Here is a 17,903-nt window from a genome sequence, read left to right on the forward strand (position 1 = left end):
ACAGGGGGGGTGACGTGGGCCACGGCAACCAATGGGAACACGACAGGGGTGGGTATAGGGTTCCGGGATGAATGGGATTGCAGGGATGGGGTGACTGGCACAGAACTTTCAGGAATGAACAGGGGGTGGCTACAGGACTGACATGGGGAAGCCCCAGTGGTAAGTGACCCGGAGTGAACCATTGTGGGGGGAACATGGGGGTACACAGAACCAGCTAACTAACATTATTAAAATCCCTGACTGAACTCAACCCGGGATGCAACAAACCTGTAGTGAATGAAGTTTTTGGGAACAAACTTGGTCCTCAGACCACTTCTTGGAGATGCAGCATGGGAAACAGAGAGTACACTGCCTGCTGTAGTTTTCCAGAGAAGGATATTAGATTCACTGGATTAGAATTAGATTAGAATATCTGGTTATATATTCCCTGAAAAGAGAAGAGCATACCAAAGAAACATTTTGATCCTACTGATAAGAAAAGCTTGGCAAGTCCCAGGACCCAATGAATCACAAGAATCATCTCGCTGACTTTGTACACTTCAAACCAAAGGCTAAAAGCTGACATTTGCCTTTTTGGTAGTTGTACTATGTAGATTAAAATCAATGTAAAGTTTGCTCCCATCAGCAAATTTCAAGTGTGGCATTGTGCAATCCAGTTTAACGCAGACAAATGTTGATTGGAGTTTGAGCTTCCAGATGACATCTGCAAGAAATTTGCTGAGAAGTTTGTACAGTAAATTCAACCTGTCATTCTCTACTGAAAGTGAGTTCTGTAATGTCCTTCCCGTATTGTGTTCTGAGTCTTTGTAGAGATTGCTAAACTTAAGCAGTGGAAGAAAATACCTACTTCTGACTCACCACTTCTCCCCCTGAAAGCCATGGTTGGGGTGCACAAGTGCATCCAAGGAATGTGGAGGCTGACAGGACCATCAGTGCTGTGCAGGTTGCGATACAAACCTGCAGATTGCAATAACACTCCAGGTCTTTTTCACTGGAGCAGCTGTGGGCAAATATATCACTGATAGCCCTGCATTTTTAATGGACTTTAGGGATTGACAGCTCCCTTTAGAGTAAAAGCATGAAAATCCTGAGTCTTTTTATATTGCTGTCAAATAATGTAGAATTTTATGTATCTTGTTGCTTTCTCATTCATGCAACAAATATGTGATGATTTTGTACTGATTTTGTAATGCAAAAGAAAGTAGAAACCCTATATGAATTCAGGTTTCACCTTCTGACTCAACTCTGCCACCAGTGAACAGTAGAACTTTTGCTATTTAAATATATCTTTCTTTGTAATTTATGTATATTTTAATACTTTTAGAGATTTTTAGATATATGTATTAATATTTTATACACAGTTTTCAAGTTACTGGTATAATATTTACACGTAAGAAACCTTTTATTTCAAGATGCAAACCCCCTGGTTTTTTTTTTTGGGGGGGGGGTTTGGGTTTTGTTTGTTTGTTTGTTTGTTTGTTTGTTGGTTTTTTTTTTGTTTTTTTTTTTTTTTGTTTTTTTTGTTTTTTTGATCCAAAGTGATATTTTTAGACAGCTGGTTAAGACTGAAACAAGAGAGATCCCACATGTGTGGAGTCTCTTACTTGTTTTCATATTTTGCATGCTGCCTGGTATGCCCAACCCTTCAATTACCTCACTGCTAATTTCAGCTTAGTTACTAGATAGATTTTACAATTATACAGTGTGTGCCTTTGTGCCTTTGACAGCAAAACTCACACTTTCCTCACTACAGGAACCTACTCCCTGAACTATTGATTAATTGCTAGCTCAACTCTCACCTCCCATTCTTTAGGATATGTTCTGGAGAAGCCAAATGCCCTGACCATCTGTCTTCATCTGAAATATTTTAGTGTTGGAATTCCTAATACGATTGTAGAAGGGAACTGAGTAAAATATAAACTGTCACAGACTTCACAAATACGTCACTGTTTACTTATGGCACCATGATCTCTGAGCAATGGCTAATTGCTAGGCCTGCTAATGATGGTGACAGCCCTGTGAGGGACCCATGGCTGAGTCAATGGGAAGATGTGGGCCTTGGGGAGGGACTCCTCTGGGGACAGTGATTTGTGTATTCGGCCTACCCATGCTGGAACTCAAGGTCTGACCTATGGCAGGCAGTGTTTACAGCATAGCAGTTGTATTTATGGATTAATCTTTGAGTATTTGGAAAAAACCCAAACAAATCCAAATCAAATGTCTATCTATTTGGTTAAATTATAAATATTAATTGAAAGACCTAAAGTTGCTGTTATTATCAGCCATTGAAGGGAAAATCCTTGACAATTATATTCTGTAATTTGACTCTATGCAGAATCATCCAGATATCAAAGTGCTACTCAAGCTCATTACTGCTCCCTGCTGTCCCTCAATATAACTTTGTTTCTGGCAGCAATTCCTAGGTAGGTAGGCTACTGTCCTTTAGGCCATCCACATGCACTCATCCCAAAGCACAGTCATTCAGTGACTGGTTAGATGAAGAAAGAATGGGAATGTGGCTATTGCATGGAGTGGTTCTGAGACTGATGAATCTAAAATGCGTTTTGAGCTTGTGTCTGCCTGCGGCGGCTACCTGCCATGACCTCAAGCAGTCGAGAAGCGCTGGCTAGCACTGCCTGTGAGAGGCCGGGTGGCCGCCACGTGTGAGCGGGCACTCCAGGGGTACGGCGTCTGCCTCCCTGGTAATGCTGAGCGCTGCGGCGTGGGTAACACAGCTTTGGTAGCTTCACACACTGAGAGGAGATGAAGGGACGAGAGAAGGACACTTTGCTTGAGAGCCCTAAGAACTTTTATTCCCCCGTGTGTGGTCGGAACAAAATGCTCCCAGAGCAATGCAATGCAAAATGCCAGAGAACAAAGAACAACAACAGATTAAGTAGGAGGTGGGCGGACAGGGGTGGAAACCTGGCTCGCCCAATGGGGCCAAATGAGATAGGTATGACATAGATTATAACAACCAATGGTAACATAACAGAGGCGGGTACAGTGTCCTGGGACGAGTAGAAGGGCTAAGGTGGGGTGATTGATACAGAACTTCCATGAAGAAGCTGGGAGTGGTTACAAGATTGAAACCCCAACAGGGAGTGACAACCCCTGACTGATGGAACCAAATAAGGAGAAAACAGGGAGAGGTGAGAAGATTGACAGGTAACTGCGGATCTGAGTGGCAGGAACTTTTGGGGTAAACAACTTGGAGCAAACCACTGTGAGGGAAAAAATAGGGAAGTACAAGGAACAAACCTAACTAACATTAATAAAACACCTGACTAAACCAACCCAACCTACAACATCTCCCTGTTTTTTATTAAATAAAGAAGACAGCTGTTTAAACTTCATTGCCTTTTGTGCGGTTGCCTTCCCACCAAGTCTCTTTTGCAGCTGCGACTGTGATGATGACTGCTTTTGAAGATGGAGAGGGCCTGGAGATGGTGGTGGAGATGATTCTTTCCTGAATGCCAGAGGATGATGGAACTAGGAAACAACTACAATGAAAGACAAATTAATCGAGAACACAATGAGACTAATGTAACAGAAAGGGTTTGCCACTTGTCTCCAGGGAAAATTTTCAAGCACTGTTTTAGGTAGAAAGAGATGTGGAATCTCTGTTTTCCTTGTGGCATTTGTGATTGGATGCAACCCCTTGGTTGGTGGGATCATTTGTTGCATCCACAGGTACCTTATTGGTCTGACTCACTACCTATCCTGGGATATATGGTTTCACCTGTCTCTGAGGGACCCACTTGACTCCTGAAGGCGTGGATACGCAGGCATATCCCCGTCCCCAGGTCAAAAGTTGGAATGGACCCTGGATTTCTTTAGAATATGGGTACCTCACCAGCACCAGTGGCCGCTCTTCTGGCCGAAGCTATTGGTGCTGCTTGAAATGTCTCAGGATTGGTGGTTCTGGCCTGTCAAAAGAACAGTTTAGAAAATTGATGGTAAATAATGCCTTGCAGAGTCTCTTGTGAGCACTCGCACATCTCCCCACTGCCATCGGAGGACCTGTTTTAATGTCTGGTGGGTTTGTTCTATTACTGCCTGGCCAGTGGGGGAGTGAAGAATCCCGGTTTTATTTTGGACCCCCCATTCCTGCAGGAAGTTACTGAGCACCCTGGAAGTATAAGCTGGACCATTGTCAGTTTTAATTGTGGCTGGGACCCCCAAGGTTGCGAACGCCTGTATGAGATGTTTTCCCACATCTGCAGCCCTTTCACCTATGTGGGCTGAGGCAAAAACTGCCCCCGAGAAGGTGTCCACTGACACATGGACATTTTTGAGTTTCCCAAATTCAGGGACTTTGGTGACATCCATTTGCCATACCTCACAACTGCGGAGACCTCTGGGATTCACACCTGCTCCCAGTGTTGGTAAAGCTGTCTCCTGACAGCTGGGGCATGAGGCCACAGTTTCCCTTGCTTGGTCACGCTGCAGGTGGAATTGGTGGACCAGACCTGGGGCATTCTGATGGAACTGCTGATGGCTCAGCTTGGCCTGTTGGAGGATGTTAGGCTGGCCAGCTAGTTGTAATGGCACAGCCAAGGCATCTGCTCTGTGGTTCCCCTCGGCAATAAAGCCTGGGAGATCAGTGTGTGATCTCACGTGCACCACGTAAAAGGGTTGCTTGCGGTGGGAAATCAGGTGTATTAGCTTTGCGAGCAAACCAAAGATGACCGGGTTTGAGACCTCCTTTAAGACAGCATGTTCTGCCCTCGATACTGCTCCTGCAACATAAGCTGAATCAGTAACCAAATTAAAAGGTTCGCTGAATCTCTCAAATGCCCTTACCACTGTGTCCAACTCAGCTACTTGTGGGGAACCCTCTACTATCTTAACATCTGTTTCCCACAGCTGATTCTTGGGCTCCCTCCAAGTCACCACTGACTTGTGGGATTTTCCTGACCCATCTGTGAACACTGTCAGGGCTTTGAGTGGTCTTTTACTTTGTATCTCTTTTGGCAACAATTTGAACTCTGTGTTGAATAAATGGTGACCTGGGTGCCCAATCTGAATTTGCCCTGAGTAGCTATCAAGGGCGAACTGCAAATTTTCATTTTGTCTCAGAAGGTGCTCAGAGGTCTCCTTGGTCATCTTCCCTGTAGATGTTTTGATGGGAAGGTGGATACATGTGAAATCACACCCTGCTAATACTCGCAGGTGAGCCCTGGCCTGCATGATGAGCTGGGCCATCAACTCCTGTGGCCTGGTGATGCTTTTGGACTGTCTGTGGCCAAGGAACACCCACTCTATTATTAAGAGGGGATCCTGTTGACCCTTGTCCCACTGAAATACCATCCCATAGAGATGTGGCAACTCACCCAGTACTATGAAGCGGAAAGGCAGCCCTGGTTGACAATGATGGGCCTGCCTGCTCACGATGGTAGTCTGGACCTTCTCGAGTGCTGCTCTGGCCTCCTGGGTCAGGGCCCTCGGGGAACCTAAGTCATCATCCCCCTCTTTTTCTGTTAACAGGTCGAAAAGGGGGGACAGATCCCTCGTGGTGAGCCACAGCCAGGGCCTGATCCAGTTTAAGGACCCACACAGGCGCTGGAGGTCATTCAGCGTTCTTGGATTGTTATCTGTCTTTATCTGCTGGGGCCTAACAATTCTGTTGTTAATTTCTAGGCCCAGATACTTCCAGGGTGGCAGCAACTGTACCTTTTCTTTTTGCAGCTCAAATCCTGCCACCGACAAAGCCACAATAGTGTCCTCTAATGCTTTTTGCAGGACATCGTTGTCAGGGGCACAGACCAACACATCATCCATGTAATGACAGAAAATACAGGATGTCCACTTGGCACATATCGGGGACAGAACCCTGGCAACATACCACTGGCAGATGGTAGGAGAGCTTTTAAGGCCCTGTGGCAGTACTCTCCAGTGGTAGTGTCACATTGGGGCTTCTCTGTTGATGGAGGGCACAGAGAAAGCAAAGCGAGGAGCGTCAGCTGGGTGAAGGGGAATTTGGAAGAAACAATCTTTTATATCAATCGCAGCCAAATTATAATTTTGGGGCAGCATAGAAGGAGACGGCATACCTGGTTGGAGGGACCTCATATCCTCAAAAACATCATTGATTCTTCTCAGGTCGTGGAGAAGGCGTCACCTATCATTCTCCAGTTTTTTAATAACAAAAACTGGAGAATTCCAGGGGCTATTTATTTCTACAATGTGACCTTTAGCTAGTTCCTCCTCTACGACCTTCATGAGCGCCTTCAATTTCTGCTTACTCAGCAGCCACTGCTCCACCCAGACTGGCCTATCTGTGAGCCAATTCAGTTTCTGTGTGAGGCGCTCCTCAGTGGCTGCACCTAAAAACTCTGGGGGGCCGGAAATTCCAATTTGGCTCCCCACTGCGACATGGCGTCTCTCCCCCACAAGGTAAATTTGCTGTCAATCATGAATGGACGTACTGAGGCCAATAGTCTGTTCGGTCCCTTAATTTGCACTATGCTTTTAGATTGTTTTGCAAATTGAGGCCCACCTAGTCCTAAGACTGGCGTGGCCATGCTTTGCAACTCCCATTGTGATGGCCACTTGTGCGGTGGAATGACTGTCACATCTGCTCCTGTATCCATCATCCCCTGAAGATGTATTGAGTGCCCCTCGCACTTAAGGCCGCACCATATGAGGGGTTTTTCTTCTCCCAGCTTCTCAGTGTAAAAAACTGAGAGTTCCAGATCACTACACAGGGCACGAGGGATGGGAATTACCTGTGCAATAATCTGGCCCTTCGGTAGGAAGAGTGGGGTGTGGACACAACGTGCCATGAGATAGAAGACCCTCAGGTTAAGTGTGGAAATCACAGGAGGGATCTCTATCTCCAGTGGCGTGTGTTTTGTGTCACCAACGACAAGGTACCTACAGTTCAGGAGACCTTCTCTCTGTCGGGTTTCACTGCAGCAGATGTGCGACAGAAGCTCTGCTTCTGCTATAAAGAAATGCCAGTCCTGAGAATGGAAATGGACAGGGTTAGTGAGTTGAAGCGGATAAGGCTCCCTTTTGTCAGTTGTTGAGAGGCAGCCGCTCACAGATGGAACTATATGATGGATCGCGGCTCCTCTTGTGGTGCCATGACCTGCCTCATTTTTATCTGCACACGAGGCTAGTCCGCGCTCTCCTTTTAGTTTTTCTGAAAGGTGGGGTTCCCCTCCCCCCCACTGCCCCTGCAGCCCCTGGCAATGCACTCCTTAAAAATGGACGTTGGGCTAGAAAATGTCCCTGCTGATTGCAGTGGAAGCACTGATGCTTAGATGGAAACTGCCTTGAAGCTGAGTTCTTTGAAGATGCGGCAGCCAGGTTGACCGCTTTGTCTCAAGGTTTCTTCGTAATCTTCTCTGTCATGAGCTGTGTGCATTCCTCTATTATTTGATCGAGGGTCGGTGGTGGTGAGACCAGCAATGCTAGGATGATCCTTTTGCACACTTCATTGGTGTTCATGGATGCGATTTCCAGGACAAACTTGTCCTGAAGTTCCAGTCCCTCCACACGCCTTTCCACAGCTGCCCTGACTCGGTCCACAAAATCTATAAAAGGCTCAGCAACAGATTGTTTAATTGCCGTATATGGTAAGATTGGCTCCTTGGTGGGCACGGCCAGGAACACGCGCTCTGCCACAGCCCTGGACATGTCCAGCACCGCACTTGGAATCCCCCTAGCCTGCAGCTGGGCCTTGCTCCACTTTCCCTCACCAATAAGGTGATTTAAAGTGATTGATTCTTCTGCAAAATCGAGGCTATATGGGCCCTCTAAGATCTCCGGGAGGAGATCCGCTGCTAATCTCTTGCACTTTCTTTCCCATAATTTGTATTCTGATGGAAGAAGCAAGCAACTAAACAGATGCTTAATGTCTGCAGGGACCATTGTTTTTGATGTCAGAGTTGCTCGTAAAATGCCTTTGAAAAAGGGACTTTTGGAGCCAAAATCTCTTTGCATGTTGCAGATCTCTTTTATAGATTCATAGGAAAGGGGTTCCCATTTAGGGTTTTCCCCTCCCGCGCTACAGGAGACTGGAGTTAAAAATGGCTGCTGTACTATACAAGCCCATTCCCGCTCCAACCCCACCCCCCCCCCCCTTCCGCCTCCGGAACCGTAGGAACGTGAAGGTGGGGCGTGGGAAACAGGATGGGGGCTGTCCCAATCCTGAGACAGAGGGGCAGAGCTGACAGAGCCCTCCATGATTGGAGAGGGCGAGGCCGATGGTGGGGCTGTGGGGAACATGCAGAGGACCGGAGGGAACGCCCACAAGAGGAGGAGCAGAGGGAGGGGGAGCAACACGATCTCCAGGAGGGGCGGCACCCATGTCAACAGGGAAGCAGGAGGGGTTTGAGACAATGGCGGGAAAGGGAACAAAGGGCACAAAGGGATTATGGGAAGAAGAAAAGCCCGCGGGTGCCTGTCCTCCATTTTGTTGAGACAAAGCTGCCATCATTTCCCGCCGGCACAGCGGTGGTGCCTCTCCAGGGGAACAAAGGAAAGGGTTCATGGGAACAGAACTGCATTGGGCTGCGCCAAAACCAGGATTTATAACTGGGAAAAAGGGATCGGAATGAGGGTGAGGGGTAGGGTTCCTGGCGGCGTGGCCAGCACCATCAGGGCGGGGGTACCGGGGGAGCCAGGAGCACGGTCCGCGTTCTGGGAGCTGCCCTGCACCCTCGACTAGTGGATTTCTCCCCCCTGCCCACCCAATCTAGGGGAAGAAAGGGAAGGAGACGATGCTAGGGACATGGGTTTAGGGAAAACTGGGGTTTTGTCCAGTGGCCACGCTTCTGCCCTTCCCCGGTCTGCATCTCATTTTAACGCCTTTCATTTTAACTACTTCCCAAATCAACACAAACAGCTTAATAAAGCTATCCTTGACAGAGGGATCACCGTGTTTGATTCCCTCCATTAATCTCACACCAACTCCTTTCCAAAACTCCCTTTTTCTGACCTCTTCTGCCGAAATTCCCAGGAAGGTAAAAAACAACCATTGGACAAAATTCTTAACTGAACTTCTAGGAATACCCTCAACCTTTTCCCGTAACTTACAACCCTCCCTTAGGATTTTTTTAACTTGGATATAAAATTCTCTCTGGTGAGTGGTCAGCACGGCTCCCATGCTGCCCACCCACGCGGTCCCACCCACTCACCGCAGGGAAAGAACAAATAAAAAGAAAAAAAAGCCAAAGTCGCCAGCGGCTGGCCACTCATACTGTCCACTGCATGTCCCCTGCCTCGGGACTGTGGCCAGCCCACACCCAGTGAGGGAAGCCTCGGCCAGATCTGTCCCAGCCACTGAAACTTACCCAACTGGCGTGCTTCGGAAATAAAACTGTGGCGAGGGTCCTCACTCTCGAAGGCGGCTTCTTGTTGTTGTCCACGACCAGTGAGAAGTTACGCCTCCCTCCCTCGTTGGCATGGCAGGACAAAAATCTGTGTGCGCCCTCGAGGGCGATGGAGCTTTCACTGACTTAATCTGTAGAGCCGATGTTCTAAGTTTCAGTCCGGCGTGGGGCACTTCCATGCAGTGATGGCGGCATTTGCTGCAGCGCAGCGGCGTGTCTCTGCACAACTCAGAAATGCCCTCACAGTGCGCCCCACCGCGTTGGTTGCCACCTTCAGCGGCTACCTGCCATGACCTCAAGCAGTCGAGAAGCGCTGGCTAGCACTGCCTGTGAGAGGCCGGGTGACCGCCACGTGTGAGCGGGCACTCCAGGGGTACGGCGTCTGCCTCCCTGGTAATGCTGAGCGCTGCGGCATGGGTAACACAGCTTTGGTAGCTTCACACGCTGAGAGGAGACAAAGGGACGAGAGAAGGACACTTTGTTTGTGAGCCCTAAGAACTTTTATTCCCATGTGTGGTCAGAACAAAATGCTCCCAGAGTGCGGGGACTGCTGGACTCCAGGACAGTTTGGATGGGTGGTAACGAAGGATCTCTGAAGCCTGGTCTTTAGAGCATATGATTTATTGTAAAGGATGAAGGGCCCTGCTTGGAGTTGCTAGCTGCAACTTGTGGCAGGCCCAGGGAGAGCAGGGGGGGAGAGAGAGAGAGAGAGAGAGATGGTGCCAGGTGGGTGTCCCAGCAGGAGGGTCCAAGAGAGAGCGTCTGGTCCCTCGGCCACACCTTATCAGGGGGCTTCAAGGTGGGCTGGGACAGGACTTGGGCCAATGGGGTTACAGACATCGGATACTTCAGGGGAGGGTTACAGGTATGGGATGAACCACACATTGGGGGGTGATACAGAACATTCCATTTGACCTTAGGATCTATCAGAAGGGGGGATTGTTTCCAGCTTGGCTGCATTATTGTTTTCGAGATGCTCAGTGATCAAGGTTTGGTATTTCAAACCTCATTTTCATCTCGATATCTGTATTCTCTGATTCTTTTGCCAGGCCATCATATTTATAGGGCCTTGCTATTTCATCTTCCCCAACACCAGAGCAATGCAATACAAAATGCCAGAGAACAAAGAACAACAACAGATTAAGTAGGAGGTGGGTGGACAGGGGTGGAAACCTGGCTCACCCAATGGGGCCAAATGAGATAGGTATGACATAGATTATAACAACCAATGGTAACATAACAGAGGCGGGTACAGTGTCCTGGGACGAGTAGAAGGGCTAAGGTGGGGTGATTGATACAGAACTTCCACGAAGAAGCTGGGGGTGGTTACAAGATTGATACCCCAACAGGGAGTGACAACCCTGACTGACAGAACCAAATAAGGAGAAAACAGGGAGAGGTGAGAAGATTGACAGGTAACTGCGGATCTGAGTGGCGGGAACTTTTGGGGTAAACAACTTGGAGCAAACCACTGTGAGGGAAAAAATAGGGAAGTACAAGGAACAAACCTAACTAACATTAATAAAACACCTGACTCAATCTACAACATCTACAACACCTGACAACCTACAACATCTTCCCACCACCAATCAGTCAGTTCTTGCAGCTGGCATTACCTGGTATTGAGATCTCCCATCAGAACTTCCAGCATCTGCAGTGTAAAGCCAGGTGAGCACTTCAATAAACTCCTCAACAACATGGCATGGTCTTGGCAGCAACAGCAGTAGCTGATAACCTTCCCCTGAGTCAGAAGTGTATTCTGCAAGTTCAAGCAGCATATTTTTTAATATACTCCATCAGCTCAGCATTTTCTGGTATCTGAATTAAATTTATCTATGTGTTGATTTGTGTTTTCCTATATTTGCCATACAATTTTAAATGTCAGTTCCTCAAGTACTTGACTTTTCAAGTGGTATTTCCAAGTGCTAGCTATATAAGGACTGCTTGGCCTCCAAGATCTGGCAAAAAAGGGTGCACTATAATATCTGTTGAGGTAAGTTTGTGGGTTTTTTCTGCATAATTTATGATACTAAGAGAACTTTAAGAGCCTTCTATTTGGAAGGGGGGGGGGGAAGCCTAGAATTTGTTTTCAATAAGGAAGAGGTGGTAGTACTAATCTGTGATGCAAAAGTCATCTGATGAATTTACATTGTGAAGTTGCAACGGGGCAGAGTGTTTGGTTTTCAACCAAAAAAACCTTTCATTGCTTCGTTGGGTTTTTTGTTTGTTCTTTGTTTGTTTTTTTTTTTTTCTCTTTGGGTGGAGTATTTGGTTTTGATTGTTTCATTTATCTGGTGTCTTCCTGTTAAATGGCTGCCACATTCTGTGCGTTAAAAACTATTGCTGAGGTAGCTGAAACACAGAAATGGTTTACGTGTCTCACAGAGTTCTCAGGCACCTCAGGTCAACATGGTATGAGGTATTAAAGAGGCAAATAAGGTGACCAAAAAGACAAGAGTGACCTGTTTTTACAACAGGCAAGTAAAATTCTGCTGAGCCCTGTGCTCAGGCAGCTGCGCTGCTGTTAGTACGCACTAGTTCACACTTGCTGTGCTCACACTTGTTTGGGGATACAGATTTTATGTTGAAGTCATTGCTGTTGCTGTAACTCTGAGAAGTCCTGGAAAGCTCATCCCTCTCCACATAGTCCTGAAGGTAAAGCAAAATCCCCCTTCAGACAGTGGTAGACTATGACCTGCTCACTAAATCATCATTGGCTCAGCTCCCTCTTGTAATTCCCCTTTTGGGTGGAGAAAAATGTGCTGGAGAGACTGAAGGAAAGCTAAAATACTTGACTTAGAAAGAGAAGATTCCTTCTCTATCAGAAGCAGGAAAATCTGTGTCACCTGAGAGTCAATCTGCATGTGGGCTTAAATCCTGAATTGAATTCCCGTGTTGCAGTTCTGTAAGACATAATGTATTATTTTATTATTAATGAGTGGGTGTCCACATCTGGTGTCTCAGCTGATAGGGACCTTTTTCCATAACTTGTGGGCTGACTTTGGCTGCTGAGGTGAATAATCTATTTAAAATACTCACTGGTTTGGTTCACTATCCACTAGGCAATTGAAAGCATTTATCATTTCTGAGAAACATATATCTATAACTTTTCTTTTATGTTCCACATTAAAGGGCTCTGCATATTTATTAGCGGATGGTAGTGAGCATTATATATTTCACATTTGTTTGTGGTTGCCTGTATTTCCTGCTGTTAGCAGTCCAGCAGAAAGTCAGAGGAGTAGCAGCAGGAGTACAGGAGTAGCAGCACTTAGGCTTTTACACAGGGTTTTCTAAAGAGCAACACATTCACTCAGAGCTCTTTTCAAAATATGGACATTTAGAGCTAATCATAGACAACTAGGCAATAATAACTGAAATGCATCTTCTGTGTGACTGTCAGTGCTTCTTTTATATTTGTAAACTTCCAGTCATGTCACATTTTGCCCTGGCTGTTTTTCATTTCATATTTCAAAAGAAAGTACTAATTTTTTAACACAGTGCTGATCCTTGTTTCAAGGCTGGTTAAACCTTGTTTCAAGGTTTGATGTTTGCTTTCTGCCAGCAAGGTTTTACACAAGTGTGTACACCCTTTTGTGGTGGAGAACATAATAATGAAACCACTGGATGGTTTATTTTGTTTCCGACTTAGACAACAAATGGGGTATGACTGCTGCTCCTTAATGGGTCATTTTTTTTTTTTCCCTGAGGAAACAAGTTTCCAAGGCTTGCACTTTTACAGTAAGTTACATTCTGTTTTCTCCTGTTTCATTAGGGTACACTCATCTTTGGTGACGTTTCTTTATATGACTTTGCACATGTATTCCACAGGCTTCTCCTCCTGCCTCGGGCTGTGTTGGGATACGCCGGAGACATAGACGGCCAGCCAGCATGGGGCTCCACTCCCCGCCGGCAGCCTGGGGGATGTCCCCCGTTTGCAGGGCATCGGGCATTCCCACGCGAGTACCAGTGGCTCAGGTCACTCAAAACCAGGCGAGGCACGCCTGTGGCGGAGAAGACAAGCAATCACTTCCCTCTGGGCGCTACCAGCCCGACGAAACGGAGCCGCGCAGGGAGCCCAGCCGGGACCGGTGGGGCGGAGAAGCGGGAGGAGCAGGTGAGGGCGGAGAGGTGCCCCCGCGGGCCGTGCCGTGCCGTGCCGTGCCATGCCGGGGGCGGGCGCAGGAGGATGCTGAAGCCGGCCAGCGGAGCGCATCCTGACGCAGCGGCGGCCCGAGCCGCGGCGGGCGGGCGGATGGCTGGCGGCGGCGGAGAGCCGCGGGGCTGAGGGGTGGCGCTGCCGCCGCGCCTCTCCGCGCCGTGTCGCGCCGTGCCGTGCCGTGGTCGGCCGGGCGCCTCTGCAGGCTGGCCCCCTGCGGCTGCCTGCGGGGCAGCAGCGGCGGGCGGGCTGCCGGGATGATCCGGTTCCGGAGCTCCAGCATCAGGTCGCTGAGCGCGGAAATGAAATGCACCGTGCGGCTGCTGGACGACTCCGAGATCTCCTGCCACATCCAGGTGCCGGCGCGGAAAGGGGCGGCGGCGGCGGCGGGGCGGCTCGGGGGGCGGCGGCTCTGGGGGCCGGGTGCGGGCGGCGGCTCGCAGGGCCCGGGCGGCGGCTCGGCTCGGCTCGGCGCGGCTGCGGCGGGAGCTCCGCTCCCCGTTTTCGGCGGGAGCTCCGCGCACCTGCGGCGCGGCAGCCGCGGCTGCTCCGCCGCCTCCCGGTGCTGCGCCACGGCGTTGCTCTGCACGGCGTGGAGCCCGCCCGGCAGCTGCCGGAGCCGCGGGATCCGTCAGGCTTCGGCACGCCCGGCACAGCGTCCCTGTGGGCGAGAGGAGCGCTCTGGGCTGCGATGGCTCGGACGAGGAGGGAAATCTCGGCGGCGACTTCCCCGTCCCGCGAGGCGGTAACGGGGCGCCCCGGACGGCACCGCAGGCTGCGGAGCCGATTGCGGGAGGACTCGCTTTCCGATACCGGCAAAGCCCTGCCTTGGAAGCAAGGCCCACGGCGTGCGGTGTCGGGAACCGCCGTTACCGAGATAGCGGGCAGAGTTCAAAATTAATTTCTGCCCCTCTTCATCTAAGACAAAAGATAACTTGGAGCAGGCTTTTCAGTGATAGTAGTTGCTGTGCGGTTGGGAAAAAAACATACCCAACAAAAAACAACTTAGCCGTAGTCCATCTTCCTAATTACTTAGTCCCTCTTTTTATTCCTTCAAGTAATAAGGATAAAGATTCGAACATTGAGGAGTCTGTGATTTTGTGGTGGAGCAGCAATATTTGTAGTGTGTGAAAGCAGGGGTATTTCAGATGTTCTAACAGGAACTGTAACTCTGGTTACACTATGGAAGACTTACAGATTCTTACAGATTTAACTGCAGGCATTAAAATCAAGTTACCCTCTGAAATTTCCATATTGTTCACAGAATAACAAAGATGAACTTGGCATCCAGATCAGAAGACGTGAGTGGTCTTTTAGGAAGTTGTTTGTCACTCACAGTTGATATTTTCTGTCTCTCTGACAGAAAGAACTACAGCTTTAAATTGAGTTGGTAATCTTATACTAAGGCCATTATGGCCAAAAATCTCCAAATGCCATGAAATACAAGTTCTGTTTTTGCTAGGACTAAAAGATGGTTTTTGTTAGTTCCAACAGCGCTATTTAACACCAGAATAGAGATAGTTCCAGTTTAAAAGGACCTAAAACAATCACCTAGTCCAACTGCCTGACTGCTCCAGGGCTGACCAGAACATAAAGCCTGTTACTGAAAGCATTGCCCAAGTATCTCTTTCTAAGGCACTGGCAGATTTGAGGCATCAATTCCATGAAGCCTGCTCTAGTGTTTGTTTCTCTTGGTAAAGAAATGTTTCTTGATGTCCAGTCTGAACCTTCCCTGCTGCAGCTTTGAGCCATTCCCATTCCTTGTTGCTGGATGCCAGGAAGAGACCAGCACTCCCTCTCCAGGTCCCCTCCCCAGGGAGCTGTACAGAGCAATGAGGTCACCCCTGAGCCTCCTTCTCTCCAAACCAGACAAACCCAGAGCCCTCAGCCTCTCCTCACAGGATGTGCCTTCCAGCCCTTCCACCAGCTCTGTTGTCCTCCTCTGGACCATTCCAGGACCTTCCCACCCTTCTCAGGCTGTGGGGCCTGGCACTGCACACAGGACTCAGGGTGAGGCTGCCCCAGGGCTGAATCCAGCAGGATGATCCCAGTCCCAGCTGGTGATGCTGTGTCTGATGCACCCCGGGATGGGGTTTGCCCTCCTGGCTGCCCGGGCACACACTGCTGGCTCAGCCTGAGCTGCTGCCGACCAGCACCCCCAGACCATTTTGCAGGGCTGCTCTACACACACTCCTCTCCCAGTCCATGGTTGCGTACTAGTTACTCTTGAATGACATGTAACCTGGAAGTAACAGGAAATTACTGAAAACATTTTGTACATGTATCATACTAGTGCTCTTATTAACAAAGAGCATGGTTAGAAGATTTATTGACTAAGAAGCCGCATGGCCTTCAGAGTCTTTTCTTGAGTTTAATGCAAGCTTTGCATAACTTATTTGGCACTTTAAAAATTAATCTCTTTAAGCAATCATAAATTTAAGGTCAGATTCTGAGACGGTGTTATGACAGCTCCTTGGATTTGAAGTATTCAACAGACTCACATGTGCTGAGAGTATTCCCTTCAATGCCTACAGGGGAGGAAAAAAGAGTTACTTTAACACTTTAGGTGTTACATTAGGCAAGGTGAAGCAATGAGCTCAGAACCAGTTGTATTGTGGCTCATTCTGCAGGCAGAAAAAAAATCACTGTTGAAAATATTTTAACTGTTAGAGTTATAAGGATAATTCTGAAGATTGAATTCTGTAATAATCTCATTTAGAACTTGTTTTCCTGAGTCTGCACTCTGACAAAAACATTTAAAATGTGTGAATAGCTCAGGTTATTTCTTTATCCTCCTGTATGCACATAGCTTTTTAGACATTAGAATTAATTAATGAATCCCAAACCACTCAACTTTTTGTCTTTCATTTGTTTGTCAGACTGTATTTGAACTTCATAATGTGGACAAAACTTGCTCGGAGTATTTAGCAATACTAAATTTTTTTTACTAATGAAAGAAACTCCCACTTGCCTGTTAGATCTATGTATGCATATTGATGCATGTTCACTAGGACAAAATAGCCCAGATGATGGGCTGCTGGGTTAACAGTAGAGATGCCAGGGTTGTGCTGGCTGGAACATGTTGGACAGCTGTGTTTTAGTCATTAAGAGGATAAGAAATCCTAATTCTACAACACTGAGAAATGCTATCAGAGTCTCCTAGGGACACAGGATGCAGTAAGGAATGTGACAACTGAAATTCTTGCTGTGCATTTTCAGGGAAAAGAGAAGGGAGATGTGTAGCTGGTCTGGACGGTGAGGTGTCTAGGTATGATTTGATACAGTTTAGCACACCAAGTTTTACCAAACACTACTTTTTCAAGTATATCTTTCCAGCAGTTGGCTTGTATACATAGCTTAGTATCACAGGAACCTGGTACCACTTCTGGGCAGAGTTGTATTCTAATTTTCAGATGCACTGTAGATCTTTGGCCCTACAAAATTTGCAACCAGAATTGTGTTACTCATCTAAAATAGCGGGAGTTAGTTTTAGGAAAAATAAGCAGCAGCACATATACTTAAAAGCTGCATGTGCACATGTGTGTATTTTTTTCCTTCTTCTGTAAATTTCAGTGTTTAGGTAGAAAAAGAAAATACATGTTTCTTTTTATTATTGAAGTTCTTTCAAAGTAGTGTTTCATCAAGTCACCAAGCTAATAAAGTCTGCTTTTGGAAATTACAGTTTTTTAGCGATTAGTCTAGTGACAGCATATGGTGCAGTGTAGGGAGAATCATAAGTGAATCATGCATTTTTAGACTCCAGCCAACTAGTTATCGACTTGTGCAGCTGCCATGTAGGTCACCAAGTTGCTCAAGGCTAGGATTGCAGCTCAAAGGTCAAGATTCAGTGTGTCGTCCTCCTCATCTGAGAGACTTTGTGACTACAAAATAGATGAAGTGGTGACAGACACAAGAATGGGCTGGGACCTGAGGGACACCTAACTAATTATTATGGTGATGTTTATTTTCCCATGATTTTTGTTTGTGAAGGCTCTCTGTGTTCTGTAGTCAGTTTTATAGCAGCAGCATTTTTATAGTAGGGTGAAGCTGCTGCAGCAGAGCTGAAATGGAGAGGTTTTGAAAAACAGCCTGAAGGGCCAGTGGCCACTGTCTGTTTCCATTTGCAAGAGAAAGAGGTGACCTGCTTGTGCAGCCTGCCTGATAAAGCACAGAACCAAGGTTTGAAAGAGGGCAGTGGTGGAAGTAGGTCTTCAAAACTATTGGAAATGAGTCTGGAGCAGCAAGAAGACCTCCTTTCTGGAGGTGTTAATGAGATACTTCTCTTCTGACTCAATGGCATGATGGGTAAAAACTTCCAGTTTTGCAGACTTCAAGCAATAACTTAATGCAGCAATTTAGCCTTTTAGTAACAATAGCCTAGACCAAGCCTTGGTTTAAACTGT

At 47.5% G+C, this 17,903-nt stretch overlaps 1 protein-coding gene and 1 long non-coding RNA gene across 2 annotated transcripts in view; both read left to right on the forward strand.

Moving 5' to 3' along the window:
* Positions 1–94: 94 nt before the first annotated feature.
* On the forward strand, positions 95–1,933 carry LOC128822688 (uncharacterized). Its single transcript, XR_008441559.1, has 3 exons — positions 95–159; positions 657–763; positions 1,814–1,933. It is a non-coding gene; the product is annotated as an uncharacterized LOC128822688 (long non-coding RNA).
* An 11,824-nt stretch (positions 1,934–13,757) lies between these two features.
* The window catches only part of FRMD3 (FERM domain containing 3), a 124,409-nt gene continuing 120,263 nt past the window's right edge, over positions 13,758–17,903 (forward strand). The window contains exon 1 of the mRNA XM_054004481.1: positions 13,758–13,856. Coding sequence (XP_053860456.1) covers positions 13,758–13,856 — 99 coding nt within the window. The remainder of the gene's footprint in view (positions 13,857–17,903) is intronic.

This window comes from Vidua macroura, chromosome Z (assembly GCF_024509145.1).
Source record: "Vidua macroura isolate BioBank_ID:100142 chromosome Z, ASM2450914v1, whole genome shotgun sequence".
NCBI lineage: Eukaryota > Metazoa > Chordata > Aves > Passeriformes > Viduidae > Vidua > Vidua macroura.